Below are 19,252 nucleotides of genomic sequence, written 5' to 3' on the forward strand. Positions count from 1 at the left end.
AAATTTTATTTTTCGTAAAGAAAAGAGTTTATTTTTTAATGTTTTATTTTTCAACATAACAAAACACTTTAAATACACAAGATGTGTTTTATTTCGTGCGTCATGATTTATTATTTAATAATTAAATGACTGATATAACTTACATATAGCCCTATTAACGGTTAAACCAATCATATGATATTTTGCACACCAAGTCAAATCATGTTGGATGTACGCTACTAACAGGCAAAAGATAAGTGGTAGGTAAAGAAAGTCCAGAATTTTAGTCCTAGCGGACAAGTATTCGTTGTTTTATTTTTCATACGAAATTTCAAATAATTTTTGATATATTTCTCTTTAAATGTAGAACGCTGTTTTCTATAAACGCTGATTGTATCAAAACCGAATAAAATATATCATGCGACTGTCAGCGGTATCACTGTGATAGGTTTCAAATGTACGGAAGTTCTTCACTTTCATCAAAGAAATTTATTTTTTAGTTAATTTTAAATTCATAATTTATAAAATAAATATAGCATTAACATAGATTTCAGAAGTTTGCTTCATTTTTATTAATTTATTTTTCAGGAAGCAATCAAGAACTAGTACAACTGTGTTCCATGATGCCATGGATGATTCATCAGTTTACATTCCAGGTCTAAAAGAAAACTCCCTAATCCAGAACAGATTCTACAATAAGCCTACTTACGATGACGTCATGGAACTGCGCCCACATTCCATTGCAACAAAACCGAGATCAGCATTGCCTCATTTACCAGTCGATGCCGATCCTGTATACGCACAACCGTTCGAAACGTCTTCCGAACAAACCACAAAACAGATTATGGTCACGAATAAAGATGATTTGTATAATGCTCATATCTATGCAGAGCCTGTAGACTCACGTACACCATCTTCAGGTACCAATCATGTTCCTAATTGCATGGCCGAAACTTGGTTTCGAACTGGAACTGGGAAGTTCGGGAGAAAAATGAGTCTTCCAATCAATCAATCTTTATCGATCGATTCTTTTCAAGAAGTGGATGCACAAAATGAACATTACAAAGCAATGTGCACTTGCCCAACTGTAAATACTTCAGAAAGCACGGAGAACGAAATATGCCAGAAGTTAGGTTTGGAAACAACAGATGGAACTTCGTTCCGTTCACTCATAGATAACTCAATATATTTAGAAGCAGAAAACCGGAATTTACCTTCGCACATTAGTTTAGTGCGTATGATCAGCAATGAAATATATCAAGATGAACAATTTTCACATGTTTAAAAGGAAGCGAATTTTTCTTCTTAACATTGTAAATAAATTTCTATTTTCATATCAAGAAACTACAAAATTAAAATCGCCTAGTTTAACATTTTCAGACACATTTTTGATAAAACAAATTCATTGACCCCTTATGACCCAAATTTCTCTAAGTTTAGAAAACGTGGTTGAAACTTGTTATTATTCCTTATGCATGAGAAACACTTCACTTGAAAGTTATACAGGGTGTTTCTGAACTCTTGGGCAAACCTTAAAGGGGTGATAGTACATATCAGGACAAACAACATAATAGCAAAAACAAGGGTCCCAAACGTCTTCCGAAGGAGATAGAAGTTTAGGGTCCAAAATTTCAAATTATCATAAAAACGGAAAAATTGGTCGATTCGTTTGCGGTTTTCGCTAAAATTATTCTTTTTATCAGTATTTTCTCGAAAATAAATTTTGAAGATGTAGTATAAAAACTGGTGATAGAGGAGCGCTTTAGATTTTGTAGTATCAAACAACTATTTTTTACTGCTATTTTTTAATCCCATTAGATTTTTTCTATTACTAGTCCTTAAATTTAAATTTTCAGCTTAAAACCAGAATCATTAAGCGTTATTAAGTACCAAAAACTGAACTGTCTTCAGAGGTTGAAATACACTTAGTCACAAAAAAAAAAAAAATAAAATGTATGCATCAAGAATAAATTGAGCTGTAACCAACAAACTCGACATCAGGAATGTAGTTTGGAAAGAGATCATTTAAATTTCGTCGCCAGTGACGAAAGGGTAAGCGCGCTGTAAGCATACAAGATGCGCAGATAGGTAGGATTGAAAGTGTAAAAGCTTGTATCAAAGGGCACTTCAAAAGAAACTTTCGAGTTGTAAGGACGCTATTGCGACTAGGACGACCTTTTAGAGGACAATTGTTAGACTTTTTAAAGGGACGTTCAGTAGGTCTCAGAGAAGCAGGTTGGTTCTACGCGCGTAACTGCCGCCACCTCGGTCGGAGCGATATGGTAGAAGCTTAGTGTAGGTAAAAATAAATGAATTATTCCATTGCGGTCGGTTAAGGCATTCTAGAAACAGAAATGAGCGCGAAGATCGCACATCATAAGAGCGGCCTCTACCGTATCAACTAGGTCGCTAACATTAGTTTCATGCCGTTTAACACCTTTCAAGAAACTGATGACATCAAGAAAAATAATCCTGAGTACACTGAAAAACGTTGGCATCTCGAACAATTGCGATGGATTGGATTTTCGTCGACTGGATTTTTGCTGCACTTGATTAGCTGGGTTGTGATAGTCAGGAGGGATGTTACCTTCAACGATGAATCCCGATTTAGTCCCAGTGTTCATAGGTAACCTATTTTCACCCCATATCACACCGCGTTTTGTCTTGTATAGTTGCTAGAAGAGGCTATACAACTTACGGTTTCGTAACCTTTATTGTGTGTTAACTTCTTAATAAAACAATTTTTTGTTCTGAATTTGTAATAGGGTGCGTCTTATAATGCACTTTTTGAAAAAATTTTGAATTTCTTATGGGGCACCCCTTTAATTGCTTCCTTTTGATGAAAAAACACCCACTTAAAAGTTTCAAAAAATTTGAACAAAATTTAAAGGTTGCTACCAGCGATTAAAATTACCTTCATTGTGAAAAATTAGAGTAAAAATATATTCCCAATTTTCTATTGCAGTATTTGACATCAACATGAAATTAGGTTGGTTAAGGTAGACACATAACCCAAATGCTTATTTCCTGTACATACAAAAAAATAATAAGTATTTCATGGTTGCTATGCTGTGTAATAATGTAACAAAAATCATGCAAAAGTTCCACTGCGCATTTCATTGGTTTACAATTTCAGTCTTTTACTCACCAATATTGTAATTTTTTCCCCCTTTGTTTCTAGTAATGTAAAATATACAAGCCTTTTTCTAATTGCTACTCATCATCCAAACTATTTGATAATATCTCTTCAAAAAAAAAAAAAAAACTTGATGAAAAGACCTCTATGGTGAAAAATTTGATTGTTAGTAATGGAATACTCCATTTTTCTTTTCCTTTGTTTTTAGTTCTACAACATCTGCTGTTTAGTGTTTCATTGGAGGAGATGTTCCTTTAGGTTTCTTTAAGAAAGAGACCAATTTGGAGTTAGTCTCTTCAGAAATGACATGTAGATGTCAAATAAAATTACTTGAAGCAACAAATTCCTTCTTGTAAGTGAAAATGCTTTTCAACAACAAAAGACCAAATCTAGATAAACTTTACTGCAAATTCTTTTTCTGCAGAATCAGTCAAAGCACAGTCAGTTACAACAGAGGTTTTAAAAAAAAATACTTTCACTACAGCTGATTCAGATTCTTCATGATTTTCTTTCTTTCAAAATTTCTTCTTTTCACGCAAGTTCTGTTGCCTTTTTAAATAGAGATTTATTGGTTACCCATTTCGCCTTGTCCTCCTAGTTTTCTTTCAGTTAGAAATAATTTCTCGCCTGGAAGTGAAATCTTGCGTAAAGTATCATCAGCAAGTGCAAGGTCAAGCAAATAATCTGATGATGGATTCCAATAATTTTGTTTTTGATTATTGAAATAGATCTCTTTTAGTTTTCTTTTTGAGCTCTTAACTGATAACTTGTGTTTCTTTGAGTTGCTAACCAACAGTTAAGAGTTTGAGAGTTGATTGCTGCTACAATTAATTAACATGATTTAATAAAATATGAAATAATTTCAAAGTCAGTAACAATCTAATTTATTACTAATTGAAATTAATAATAAAAAGATAACATAAATAAATATTTTAATAATTGATGCAAAAAAAAAATATATATATATATATATATATATAGATTTCAAATTTTGCAGCAATGGTAGCAACCTCTAAATTTTATTCAATTTTTACTTTTAAGATATGTGAATTTTTTTTTCATCCAAAGGAACAAAATGAGAGGGTGCCTCATGAAAGAATAATATCTTCAAAAATAAGACGCACCCTAATTTGTAATCATTTTCTTATCTTGTGAAAGGATACATCCATTTTAAGTTGCGTGAAGATTGCTCGTTTCCTTCTCGGCCAATGTATTGTTTTTTGTGACAGAGTGTATTTTAACTTCTGAACACAGTTCAGTTTGCACGACTTAAACACATTCAATGATTCTGATTTTGAGCTAAAAATTTAAGTTTTAGTCCAAGCATTAGAAAAAATCTAATGAGATTCAAAAATAGCGGTAAAAAATAGTTGTTCGTTACTTCAAAGTCTAAAGCGTCCTCTATCGGCATTTTTAAAACTACATTTTCAAAATTTACTTTCAAGAAAATACTGAAAAAAAGAATAATTTTAGCGAAAACCGCAAACAAATCGACCAATTTTTCCCTTTTTTTTATGATCATTTGAAATTTTGGACCCTAAACTTGAATGGCGCCTATCTCCGTCGGAAGACGTTTGGGACCCTTATTTTTGCTATTATATTGTTTGTCCTAATATGTACTATCACTCCTTAAAGTTCTGCCCAAGAGCTCTGAAACACCCTGTATACTACACACCCTGTACTAGGGAGTTTTGCTCGCCAACCCCCATTTGCCACCTGCGGTGACTCAATGGCGCTTGCGGCGGGTGACAAGGGATGATTTTAATATTCTTTTCAGTGTGTCAGGATAACGTCAGGACTGGATGTCCGGTCCCTTAAGGTTTCATAGAGGTTGAAATACAGGAAGGAACACTGCGTATCTACTTCTATTGACGCGATTAACGCAATTATGAGGGAGCAGTTGCTGTATTGGGTATACAAAAAAAGGGGGAAGGGGGGAGCCCTGGATCATAGCTTAAAAGTAGCGACACGTGCACGTGCTCCATCTTGGGGCGAAATGACGCTTTTTTCTTATGTCTTCTATGGTGAAGTAGCGTGTTTTGCTTCTTAATTTTGATTTCTTATTGACTCCATGTCAATCTGCTGTCAAGAAACAAAACAAGCTACTTCATCGTACCACAAGTAGGAAGAAAGCGGCATTTTGCCCGAAGATTGCGGACGTGTCGCTACTTAAACTACGATCTAAGGCTTAGCAAACTAGTAAAGGCGAAACTTTCGTGATTTTTATTTTTTTTTCTCACTTTCCTACCTAGGAAATAAAACATTAAGTGGACCAGGCTATCTTCATGTTTACTGGCCTGCAGGACCAGTTTTTTAAGGGTTTTTAAAGCTGTATTATGTTTTCTGACAATACATTACTGTAACTCCAGTACAGTTGAAGGCTGTACAAGACGTCATCAAGTCGAAATCCCTTCAAAATTCGATGAAATAAAATGACGAATTCAGTATCTTACAACGTTAACGACAAAATTTCTTCGGTGATAGTCTTTGATGTCGCGTGGTTACGGTGACAGCTTCAAAAAAATCTCACGGTGTTCCATACTGTTGTTGTTGTCTTGTGCCAGGTAGGCTGGCAGTTTGGGGGGTGCTCTGCTTCACTTTTCCAACTGTACCGTAATTTGGTGTGAAGTTCGACTTCCACAGTACACATACACTGCTCGACATTGAAAATGCAACACCAAGAAGGAGTGTTCAGAAATTTATGCACATTTTAGAGAAGACGTACATCACTGAGTTATGTAAATGATGTGAAATGCGCAGCTCTCCGACGCACGTGAAGTAAGATATAAGGGAAGAACTTGCAGAATGGGCAATATTCGTGTCGTTATTTCTGACTGGAGAACTATCCAAGAAATTTTGTTTTTGTCTTGGAGGATACGTGTAAGACGAGAGAATGCCAGCCCGACGTCAACGAAGGCACTTCCAGCAGATAGACGAATTTTACGAGGGGTATAGTGATCGGACTAAGAAGGGGAGGTTGGTCCGTACGTTAAATCGCAGCTGATACCCACATGGATGTGAGCACGATGCATCGGCTGTGCCAAAGATGGTTGGAACAACGAAATGTGGCAAGATTGAGGGGTGCAGGGGCAGCCAGAGTGACGTCAGAACGCGTGGATCGACGCATCCACCGACAAGCTGTAGCAGACCCACAAGTCACTGGTTCTTCGATTCTGCAGCAGGTGCAAGATACCCTGAATGTTCCCGTGTCAACCAGAACCATTTCCCGTCATTTGGTCGCACGTGGTCTGCAATCACGGCGTTCGCTAAGAAGACTGCCGTTGACCCCACAACATAGACAGCAACGTTTAGTATGGTGCCGGACTAGAGCGACGTGGATGACAGAATGGCGAAATGTCGTGTTCTCAGATGAATCCCGCTTCTGTTTATCCTGTGATAGTCGCCGCATACGTGTGTGGCGTCGACGTGGAGACAGATCTAATCCGGCAGTAACTGTGAAACGCCCCACAGCACGGCGACGTGGCATAATGGTTTGGGGCGCAATTGCATACAACTCCATATCACCTCTAGTTCGTATTCAGGGCACTACGACGGCCCAACGATACTTGGATAATGTGTTGCGGCCGGTGGCAATCCCTTACCTTCAAGGGCTACCTAATGCAATTTTTCAGCAGGATAACGCCCGACCTCACAGTGCTCGAACTGCCAACATGCTCTCCAAGACACAGATGCTTCCCTGGACACCATACCTTCCTGACCTGTCACTAATCGAACATCGGATGTAATTGCAGACTATGTCCCTGCCTCCTTCAGAAGACGAAGTGTGGCAAATGGTTGAAAGGGAATGGAGAGTCATCCCTCTGGACACCATTAATGACTCTATGTCTAGACGTGTTTCTTCGTGAATCGCTGTCCGCGGTGGTCCTACATCCTACTGAGCCGACTCCGTTCTCGATCTGTATTCTGCCTATCATTTTGAAATTAAGATCATTTATTATTCCTTGCTGTCACTGTCTTTTTCCAAATTTCATCACTTTCTGACCACTCCTTCTTTGTGTTGCATTTTCAATGTCGAGCAATGTATGCCATAGGGACCCGTTTATGGGGTAGGCAACCATTCACAGCATAACAACACATTCACAGAAAGGAAGCACAAGAACAGGAGAGAGAAAGTACAGCGATGCCCAACCTGGGATTCGAACCCGGGACCTCCCGATCGCAGTCAGACTCCTCGTTCCATACTGTTTTCCTACAGTGGTTGGAAGTAGCGCGCTACAAGTAGGGACGCTAATACAAGAGCAACATTTTTTAGTAGTTTGTAGTGTAGCCCACTACGTTTTAAAAAAAGTAGTGTAGTGTGTTCGATACAAAGAAAATAGTAGTTTGTAGCGGTTTCTGGAAACTACTTTTAAATAAGCATAAATATTTTGTAAAAAAAAGATTTTCTTTTTTTTTGCACTCAAAAAGACAAAATAACTTTTCTGGGTAAATATTTTAGTAATAACAAAAAACTATAGGGTCTGGTGGGGGAAAGTGGTCAATGGGGTAAAGTGGTCAGTCGTCAAATAAATGGCTATAGCTTGGAAATAAATGTTCGAATGAATGTGAAAAATTTATTATAGAGTAGGGTAGTTAGAAACTACATTTTCAGTACAAAATTTTACAACTGGCGAAATGTTATTCGGTAAAAAAAAATATTTTGTGTCAATATGAAAAGTTTTTAAATCTAAAGACCTCTTTTAACTTCCTTGGGAAATTTTGTTTGTTAGAATTATGAACAGATTGACTGCACAGGAAGCTTCCTACATGTCTCAAGAACTCTTACTCATTAGCAGTTAGCTGAATCTATTTTGAATAATTTGTTAGAACAATTTAAGTAAGATGGGGTAAAGTGGTCATAATATTAGGCTTAACGAATATTGTTCTTCTAAAGTCACTAAATCTTTAAGTATAAGGCAGATATAAATTAAATATTAATTTCACTTAATATGTATTGTTTTTACAATAAACAGGGTTAAATATGCGTACACATGTAGGCACGTATGTATACGTATTCACATAAATGCACCAATAAACACGTATTTGGGTACCTGCAAGTATTTTTTATCTATACAGATATACATTCGACTATACACGTATATTCCCGCTTATATGCTCGTATATATACGAACAATTATATACTCAGGGAGACACGTACTCGAGTAGACACTTGCATACAAGCATATGATATAAATGTATACAGGGTGAGTATAACACTTGGTCAAATTGTTAAAAGGTGTTAGATGGGAGGATAAGAAGTAAGAATCATAAGAAACATCCAGAATCAAACTCAAGGCTGACGCGCTACATGCACGCAAAGCCAGAAATTGATGGATGCAAAACATGTCACGAATTTATTACACAAAGACAATTTTATACAACATTTTAAGTTTTAAGAAATTTTTTAAGTTATTGATGAAATTTGCGGCCGGCAGCTGTAAAACATGCATCGCAATCACTCTGTTGCAATTACGAGACTTTTGAAAAACGTTCATCAGTCGCTGCACCTTCGTTGCGATGCGTGTATTAGAACTACTACAGGTCGTAACTTTTAACAACTGCTCTAAATATGTCTTAAAAACTAAAATGTCGGGTTAAATCATCTTTGTGTAACAAATTTATGACCTGTTTTGCTAACGTCAGTTTCTGACCTTTTGTGCATGTAGCGCGTCAGCGACCATAAGTTCCTTATAATTCTTTGCTTCTTATCCTCCCCTTTCACACCACTTAGATTTTGCAAAAAATCTTGGATTCATTCTGTAAGCATACATTTATATTAGCGGATATACTCGTGGATACATGTACTGGTGTATACACGTAAATGCACGTATATACGTCTAACAGTTATATACTCGTGTTTACACGTAAACATACGAATATACTCGTGCTTTCATATATATTTACGTGAGTAGACACGTACAAACATGCACTGGATATATCCACGAATTAACTCGTGTATACTCGTATAAGTATGTATGTACACTTATATATGCGTATATACGTCGACTGTACACGTATATACTCAGGTATGCATGCATATACTCGAGATACAAGCGCAAAACACGCATATGATGTTGTTTTCTACACTTTACTCGCATATACACGTGATACGTATATTCTCGTGTAGACACGTATACACTCCTATAGGTAATCACGTATACATGCGTGAGTATATACGTGTATACACTCGTGTACACACGTATATACTTGAGTAGGCATGTGCATGCATCTGATGTATACATGTATCTATTCATATATGAACATGTTTACTCATGTCTACACGACACGTATAGTAGACTCGTGTATACCTGTATATACTCATACAAATACTTGTAACTATAAAAATAACCGAAATATACAAAAACTAGGGTTATTTGTAACGGTTTTGCAGTTTTTTTTAACTATGACCACTTTACCCCATGCTATGACCACTTTCCCCCATCCCATGGGGTAAAGTGATCATAAATACAAAGGGAAATGAAAGTGTTATAAAACTAATTAAATTCAATATTTTTTTTCTGAAATGCAATGTACCGTGTTCTTTAATAATGCAATGTAAAATAACAACAAAAAAAGTTGAAGTGTTTAAAGAATTTATTGTTTTTATTATCCACCTAAGTTGAAAACCTACGATTTTATGACCACTTTATCCCACCAGACCCTAATATTTATAATATGGTTACATTATAATTATACTGTCATTACTATAATATTTCTATGTTAATAAGTCTCCCACATAGTACTCAAAGATGTGGATGTTTTCAAGGTTAGGTACAATTTTTAATTTTAAATACATTATTTTTCTTTATTATCCATTTGCAAATGTTGGTCTGAAAATGTGTTCGCTAATAGTTTTTGAACTTGATATTTTATTTAAATTCACAAGTAATTTTTTAAAAGATAAAGGATCATTATGTATGTTTAGGTAGGGTATGTATAAGTCATTTTTTTTTTTTTTTGAATATTGACTTGCGCAATTAGGATGCACTGTATTTGCGCCCTAAAAATTCATTTCTAATATTATTTTTTAAAAACATTAAGGTTTAGCTACCGGGAAACTAGCTACAAAGTTTGAAGAAAAGGTAAAAAATGGTCAATTTCCAAAAATTTTTATGAAAATAAAATGTTTAAAATTCTTGTTCTGATATCATTCAAATGCTTTCTTTTAACACTCTTTACACATGTCTTTATGATTAACGACATTCCTTTAAAGTTTTTAGTTCGAGAATGAGCCGTACGTTTTCGTGAATTTAACCAAAATTCGATTTTTTCAGCTTTTCTTGTACAATGCAGTATTTCGTCTGAAAAAGTCTAGCAATATTTATTTCCCAATAGATGTGCAAATACGTACATCAAGTGTGTTCTGCATTAATGAAAATAATTTTTTTTTTTTTTTTGAGTATTGATTTGCGCATTTGGGATCTAATGTGAACATTGATAGACATCGGTAAACGATATTTATCCGCGTTCTCATTCCTAATGTAATGTAATATAAAATTTACTTTATTCAAATTAGATTAACTTCTCAACTCTTTCGGCACGTGTAAAGTTTCAGTTTTAGGTTGGCATCCTTTGATGCCCAATCATATGCAAATGAGGCAAGTATAAATAGTGAACGATTCCAATCGTTCTCTCTCTCTTTTTTTTGTGTTCGTCAGCCTCTTGTGAGTTAGGTCCGATAGGTGTTGGGAAGTTGCGAACTCCGATTCCACTTATGGCCAGGGTTTATTCTTATGAACTTATTTTTGTTAGTTTATTTATTTTAGTTACTATGGACCAATAAATTTTTGGTAAGATTTTAACAAGTTTCCAATGTTCATTTCTTCACATTAACATTTGATTCTGCACCTTCCACTGTGTGATATTATCTCTGCTTGTATAAGCATGTAACATTGTTGACTGACTTACGAAATTTAGCCCTTCGACTTTTCGTTTAAACATCGTAAGTTATCATAAGGGTTATGGGCCCAGCCCTACCCAATTGTATCATAATAATTACGTGTTCAGTATCATGAGTAATATAAATGTATTAAGATGTTTTCGAATTGTCAGCAGAGTAGAGTATTAGACTTCGTGTTTTTGTGATGAAATGGAATGTTGTAACTGACTTGTCTTTTTGCTGAATCGGTAGATGACAAGTGTTTGGAAATCTTTTCAAATTGTTTTCCCCGCATCGGCGTTGAATGAAAACTGTGAAAATAGAAGCTTTTCTTTTACTTTTTGGAAATTTGTATCGAATCTTTAAGCCATGTGTAGTGTAAACTTTTCTCAGAAGTTTCGTTTGCATTTTATGGGGGGATATAGTTGGTTTGGTGTTAGGCAGAATAGTGGCTGCTAAATTCAGCGGAAGACCTGGACTTGTTCCAGGGGGGAAGCTGTAACAGTTGCACTATTTAGGTTTTTTTTCCGGGGATATTTTGAGATTTTGTTGGTTGTTTTTTTTGAAATTAGGTTTTTTTTATTTTTTGGCGTTTTTCGTGTTCTTATCAATCATGGCATCCCAGAGTGTTCCTATCGAAAAATTAAGGTCTGACAACTATGTAAGTTGGTCATCGGATATTAAATTTGTCCTAATGGAACGAGGTCTGTGGAATATTGTAAGTGGCATTGAAAAAGAACCTTTTTCTAATGATGAAAAAAAGGCTACTGAGCAAGAGATTTGTAATTTTCAAAATCGACAAGATGTGGCCCTATCCATAATTTATTTAAATTTGGAGAAAAATTTCAAAAAGATAATCGAAAATCAGGTCAACGCGGCTGATGCCTGGAAGGCTTTGAAAGATCACTTCTTTCCTGACAATCGTTGTCAGCATATGACATTGTTTTCAGAGTTATCCCAATGTCGTATAAAAGAGGAAGAGTCGATAAATCTTTTCGCTGCCCGTACTCGGCAAATTTTCGAAAGAATTAAGGCTATAGACGCGAATTTCTCTGAAAATTATTTGATTTTTCAAATTTTGCGTCATTTGCCCTCAGAATTTGACAATATTTGTCAAGTTATTCTTAGAACTACTGCACAGGAATTCACATTTAATAAAGTAGTCAGCGAACTTATTGCCGAGGAATCGCGAATTCGACTAAAAGATGAGGATGATAAAATTATCGGCAGGGCTAACTTTGTAAAGAAACCGGGTAATTTTGACAAGAAAGGAGTAAAAGGGAAACTAATTTGTTTTAACTGTAATAAACCCGGCCATGAGAGGAATGTGTGTCAAAATAAAAGGGTTGACAAGGACCTCGAACAACGAAGCAGAAAGTCAAGATCACCAATCCGGAATAAGAGGAAGGCGAACAAGAAAACTGCAAGGTGCAGTTCCCCATCAGTGGAAAAGGAAGCATGTAAGTACCAGAACTTTTTCATTTCCGAAGTACATTTAAATGAAGTATCAGAAGACCCTGATGAATTTATTTTCGACACTGGTTCCACCCATCATTTCGTCAACATTCGTAGTGCGTTTGAGGACTTTAAACCATTGTGAAACAAAGAAATGGCTGTAGCCGTTAGAAATGAAACTTTCCCCATTTTGGGGATGGGAACTGTGAAATTAAAGTTTGATGATACTATCATTGTTTTAAAAGATGTAATGTACTCTCCTAATCTGCGTCAAAATTTGTTATCGGGTACTAAATTCGATAAGGGGAGTGCTAAGTTTGAAGGGGGAAACGGCTCCGTGGCGATATCTGGTCGAAATGGATTTATATTTAGAGCAATTTTAAGAAATAGCATTTATTTTGTAAAACCTCAAATTTTGTATAATAAATCGTATCAAGAAAGTATAAAACCAAATAAAAGTAATGATCATTTCGAAAATGAGAAAATTGAATGCTCTAATGTAGAAAAATTAGAATTGTGGCATAGAAGGCTGGCACATATTAACACCGATAGTATCAGAAAGAGCGGTGAATTTGAGTGTGTCCATGGCCTGCCTAAATTCAAAAATGTAAAAATAGATTGTGAAAATTGTAAAATTGGTAAATTTAAACGTGTTTCATTTAAACCAATAGGTAAAATACGGTCCAAATGCCCCCTTGAATTACTTCATGCTGATGTGTGGGGTCCATGTAATATTAAGGGAAATAAGGGGGAACGTTTTTATTTATCAATCATTGATGATTTTTCACGTAAATCTGCTTTGTATCCTATTAGTAAAAAGAGCAAAGTACCAGAAATTTTCATAAGGCACATAAGCGTGCTGAAAGATTTTTAAATCTCAAAGTAAAAGCTGTTAGAACTGACAACGGGGGAGAATTCGTAAATAAAGTTTTTGACAATTATTGTTTGGATAACGGTATAAAACATGAGTTAACCAATATTTTCAGTCCAGAGATGAACGGTTTGGCCGAAGTGTACAATCGCTCAGCCGCTAATGCTGCAACAGTATTATTGGAAGAAAGCGGGCTAAGTAAAAGATTTTGGCCGGATGCTATGCTTTATTTCAATTATACTTGGAATAGGATTTGTCACTCAGGACAAACTAAAACACCTTTTGAGTTATATGGTGGACGTAAGCCAAGTGCTAGGCACGTCAAACCTTTCGGTGTTTTGTGTTATCTTGGAACACCCCGTCAGCAAAGACATAAACTTGATGTTAAAGCCAAAAAAGGTATATTTTTGGGCTATGCATTTAACACTAAGGGTTTTCGTATCTGGATTCCCGAAAGCGGAAAAATTTTTGAAAGTATAAATGTAAATTTTAATGAAAATGTTTATTACAAAGAAGCTTTTAAAAATATTTGCCTGCAAATGAAAAACCAATCGGATCAAGATGGGTTTTCAATGTTAAAAGAGATGAATCGGGAAAAATTGTTAGGTATCGTGGGAGACTTGTTGCTCAGGGATATGCACAATCCCCTGAATCGTACCATCAGACTTTTAGTCCGACGATTCATTTTTTATTGGTTCGATTTTTCGTTTCCTTGAAAATATCAGAAGGTTGGTTCGATTTGCAGTGCGACGTAAAAAATGCTTATTTATATGCACCTCTAAAAGAATGCATCTTTATGAGACAACCACCGGGTTTTGCAATAGAAGGGAAAGAAAATCTAGTTTGTAAGCTTAATAAAGCAATTTACGGTTTGCACCAGAGTGGCCGTATGTGGTTTTTTGAGATAAACAGTGTTTTATTGAAAATTGGTTTTCAGAAATTTGAAGAATGTAATTGTGTTTATATTTATAATTCATGTGTCATTTTATTGTTGTATGTTGACGATATTGTTTTGCTCGCACGGAAAGAAAAGAATTTAAATCATGTTTTAAATTTACTTAGGAAAAATTTTGACTTAAAAGTTCTCGGAAAAACGAAAAATATATCATTGAAGTTTTTGAAAAGTTCAAACATTTTAATTTTCCGGTTTCATCATTGCCAATTTGTAAAGGTACTGTTTTTTCGAAATCGAATTGTCCTAATACAGAAAATGAAAAATTTGAAATGTCAAAGATTCCTTATCGTAATTTGTTGGGTTGTCTTTCTTTCATTGCGAGCAGAACGAGACCGGACATTTGTTATGCGGTCAATATCTTCAGTCAATTTCAAAGCAACCCTGGTGTCATTCATTGGAACGGTCTTTTAAAACTTCTGGGTTATGTTTTTCAAACAAAAGATTTAAAAATTAAATTAAATTGTAATATAACCCAATTAATAGATTTTTCTGACGCCGATTATGCAGCTAATCGAGATGATCGAACTTCACTCGGGGGGCAGTTAATTTTGTTGGATAATGCGCCGAAAAAAATGGCGAACCTTCAAGGAAAGTTGTATTAGCCTTTCCACTATGGAAAGTGAGTTTGTGGCCCTTTGTGAAGTGTCTAAAGAGCTTATGTGGTTTGACCGTGTATTAAACGAATGTTTACGCTGGGGAATTGTTAGAAAAAGTAAAATTAAATCTGTAATGTACGTTGATAATCAATCGGCCATTGACTTTGTTAAATCTCCGATTGAAAATCACCGTACAAAACATATTGATGTAAAATTATTTTTTGTTCGTGATTTGATTCAACGGGACATTTTTTACCGTAAAACATGTAGGTAGTAAATCCAATAGGGCCGATATTTTTACGAAGCCGCAGACCCGTTTTGAACTGAATCGTTTTTGTGAACAAATATTTTGTTAATTTTTAATGGTATTAAATTGTTTAGTATAATAAATATAATGGGGTATTAAAGTATAAATATTTTTGTAACAACTGAAATTAATTTTCAAATTTCTCATTGGTTTAATCTTTGAGATGGAGGAATTTGATTCAATGACAAGAGTTTATTTTTGGAAACTAAGCGTTTTAAATAATTTTGTCATTGTGAAAAAAAATTTTTTTTGTAAAATCATTGTGCCCATCTTTTTCAAAGATACTGTTTCGAGTATTTTTGTCAATTACAGTTTGACAAGATAGTTTGCAGTGGAAATGTTAATCTTGGACTTACTACTAGTTCCTTGGACTGTGGATCATCTATAGGCAAGAAGGACTTTTTTTGAGAAAGGACTTCAATCAAATAAGCGGTGATGCATTGAGCTGCATCTGCTGATGGATGATGTATTATGATGGATATATTTCCATATTTGTTTATTGTGGAATTGTTAAATTTTTGTAAAAGATTAAGCCTGGCCCTTTGTGGATTTTTTTTTGGGTTATTTTTGAATCTATTAAAATTGTATAAAAATTTAAAGTTTAATAACATTACTGAATGAGAAGGGGGATATGATAGACATCGGTAAACGATATTTATCCGCGTTCTCATTCCTAATGTAATGTAAAATAAAATTTACTTTATTCAAATTAGATTAACTTCTCAACTCTTTCGGCACGTGTAAAGTTTCAGTTTTAGGTTGGCATCCTTTGATGCCCAATCATATGCAAATGAGGCAAGTATAAATAGTGAACGAGTCCAATCGTTCTCTCTCTTTTTTTGTGTTCGTCAGCCTCTTGTGAGTTAGGTCCAATAGGTGTTGGGGAGTTGCGAACTCCGCCTCCACTTATGGCCAGGGTTTATTCTTATGAACTTATTTTTGTTAGTTTATTTATTTTAGTTACTATGGACCAATAAATTTTTGGTAAGATTTTAACAAGTTTCCAATGTTCATTTCTTCACATTAACATTTGATTCTGCACCTTCCACTGTGTGATATTATCTCTGCTTGTATAAGCATGTAACATTGTTGACTGACTTACGAAATTTAGCCCTTCGGCTTTTCGTTTAAACATCGTAAGTTATCAAACATGAGATATTCCTTTGATATTATTTTCTGATAGTCAAAAATGCTCGATGGTGTTCGTGTCAAGTATATGCTTATGGCCTTTTATTTAATGGCTACAGACATTTGTTATCAGTAAACTGATTTATTTAACAAGTAAAAAGTACGGTATATGTGAAATAAAACATACTTAATCTACTGCAAGAAGTGAAATACCAAATAATTACGACAATTTGAATACATGGAAAAGTTCACGTACCGTGTGTCAACCTTTCACTTAGTTGCCCAAACACAATGCTGCAATCAGCCACTGATACAGTTATTTTACCATCAAATTTGGAACACTTTTAGTCACAGCTTAAATGTTACGTTGCTCACCCTAAATATTTTATATCTACTGTATCTAAAATAAATATTTTGCGCTTTTTAAGTTAGATATGATACAAATGTGAGAATATAAAAAGTGTTGACTGGCACAATTATCTGGTTTAGTTTTTAAACAGAAAATAGTACATTTTCGTGATTAACGTAACTGAAATATTTTCAGTGAAAAAACCAAACTAATTAAAATACTTATATCATAATATATGGAAAAAGAATAGTCAATTTTATCGGGCTAACATCTAATCTTTTACAAAAAACATAATTATTTTAAAAATTTGCAAAAAATTTTACATTACTCAAGAAAACTTTGACGTATGTTTTTTGCGTATGCTAAACCTTTTCTACAACCCTTGCACGTTTAGAGTCGGAAGAAAAATACCGAATGGAATTTTTTCAAACTATTACTGGATTTATATACTAGAAAGTATGCTGAGTGATACAATTAGGACTTTGAGGAACAAAATTCTAAGACTGAGGTTGACATTTTCGTTGAATGAATAGGGGAAAAATATCCATTTTTTGAAGAAAATTATAAATTTTAGGCCAAGTGCAGGCAATCTAAATGTTTTTGAATTTGAATAAATGTTTTTGTGTTACATGTGGGGTGCGGGGTATAGAGAGACAACATTTTATCAACAGAAATTTCGAGTTTCTAAAAGTTTTTTTTCCCCCGATTTGGCCTAGCATACAAGAGCTAGTTTACAATTTCAGACGCAAGTTGGCAGGGGTTGCCTCTGTTCAAATTATATGAAACAGTTTTTCACAATTGTTTTGATATGAGAGGAAAAATATAGAGAGTATGCGACTTGAAAAATCGACTTCCATTTTTTGTGGGACACCCTAGTGTCTATGCTTTTTATTTACTTACTTTTTGAAAAGTAGCGAAGTAGCGATTACATTTAAAGCGTAGTTTGTTGTTGCTACATTTAAAAAAAAAAGTAGTCGTAGTTAACTACATTTGCAACAAAGTAGTTGTAGTTTGCTACAAAAAAAAATTTAGTTTTTCCAACTACAGTTCCTGGTTCAGAGGTGTGAGACAGGGCAGAATCGCTTCCTCTGAAAGTCCTGTCTACAACGGTACCAGTAATGACCTGGTAGACATTGCCAGTCCAGAGGAGAATTACAGATACATACAGACAGATGCACACAGATTTCAATAGTATGGTTTTAAAATGTTTTTTTAAGTTAAGTAATTTGATTTTCAAGTTGGAAAACTTTTTGGTTAGAGATATTTCTAACGCGTAAAAGTAGGTTCAACTAATGCAAGTTAAATTTGTTTAATGAAGACGCTCATTCTTGCACCTGCAGGGAATTATTCCGTTTCGGATTGGCATTAGAACCCCTCCTTCAAACCATTTCCACATAGGAATTCCGCAAAAGGAGTTGGTCTAAAGAAGGAGTTGGGACGTCAATCCGAAGAGGAATGCTACTGTTCTTTTCTGGAAGCCTAAAAACAGAAGTCAGGTGAAGAGCATTTAAATGAACTGAAAATAATTTCAAAATTAACGATTACACTGAGGCTGAATCTCAAAGTAATCATTTGGGCCAAAAAGAGTTACTGATTGTCAAGCATTTCACAGAATAAATTTTGGGACAAAAAAAAGGTTCTAATGCAGCTCATTAAATAGCAAAGTCACTAGTACAAGATATTGCATTTCCCCTTTTGCACACTAAAAGTGTTTGTTTCTATTTTGTGCTGTTCAGGGCTGCAGTATTTTGCAAAAAACCAGTTTTCAATATATTTACAACTCTTGGGGCGAGTATTACCCTGTAAAAACGATTCAGAAACATTTCTGGAAAATAATGGGCAGCTGACGTGCCCAATTTCTGCCAGTAACATATCTTGCAAAATCCAGGAATATTTTCCACTAAAATTCAGTAACCTTCCTGAAGTTATCATGGAAGCTTCCTGAGAAATTCAGAAATCTTCTCGTTAAAAGCCAGTCATGTGTCTGGAAAATTAGAGTAAACTTAGGAATGTATCATATAATAGCTCGGCATCTTCCTGAATTATCACCGAAGTTCCAAGAGCATTACTGCAAACATGGCCAAAGCTAAGCCAGAATTGCAAGTAAGTGACGAGAATTTTTCTTGCCTGCAATTCTTGCAAAGCAAAGTAGTCCACACTTATTCGCTCCCTTTAAGAGCTTAATTAGCATGAACAGGCCATAATTGAACTTAAGCTGATGCCTTTTATAAATACGTTCAGTTAATTTTCAAACTGGGAGCTAAAAATATTTTTCACAACAGTGAAAAGTCAGCATTCGGACAACTTGTAGCTATTCAGGAAACTTTTTGACAATGATACTTGATTTTTCCAGGAACTGGATAAAAATCATTAAAATCTTGAAATGTAACACGGAAATACCCAGCAACGTTTCGGAATTTTTTTATTGTACAACTAAATGGCAAAATATATGTGATTGCGAAGAAAATTCCATTACTTTAGAACCAGAGCATACTACAACTAAGTAACTGTTGCAGACAACTCACATGTGCTACTTAGAATTTTCAAGACTAAATAAGTTGATTATCAGAAAAAATATCCATTCCAAAACTAGGTAC

The 19,252-nt window shown here is 34.8% G+C and overlaps 1 protein-coding gene across 1 annotated transcript in view; it reads left to right on the forward strand.

Moving 5' to 3' along the window:
- LOC129218181 (sushi, von Willebrand factor type A, EGF and pentraxin domain-containing protein 1-like) overlaps nucleotides 1–1,352 on the forward strand; it is a 100,520-nt gene extending 99,168 nt beyond the window's left edge. Inside the window, exon 13 of the mRNA XM_054852399.1 lies at nucleotides 568–1,352. Coding sequence (XP_054708374.1) covers nucleotides 568–1,264 — 697 coding nt within the window. The 3' untranslated portion in view covers nucleotides 1,265–1,352. The remainder of the gene's footprint in view (nucleotides 1–567) is intronic.
- Nucleotides 1,353–19,252: the final 17,900 nt, after the last annotated feature.

The sequence above is a fragment of the Uloborus diversus genome, chromosome 3 (assembly GCF_026930045.1).
Source record: "Uloborus diversus isolate 005 chromosome 3, Udiv.v.3.1, whole genome shotgun sequence".
NCBI classification, from domain to species: domain Eukaryota; kingdom Metazoa; phylum Arthropoda; class Arachnida; order Araneae; family Uloboridae; genus Uloborus; species Uloborus diversus.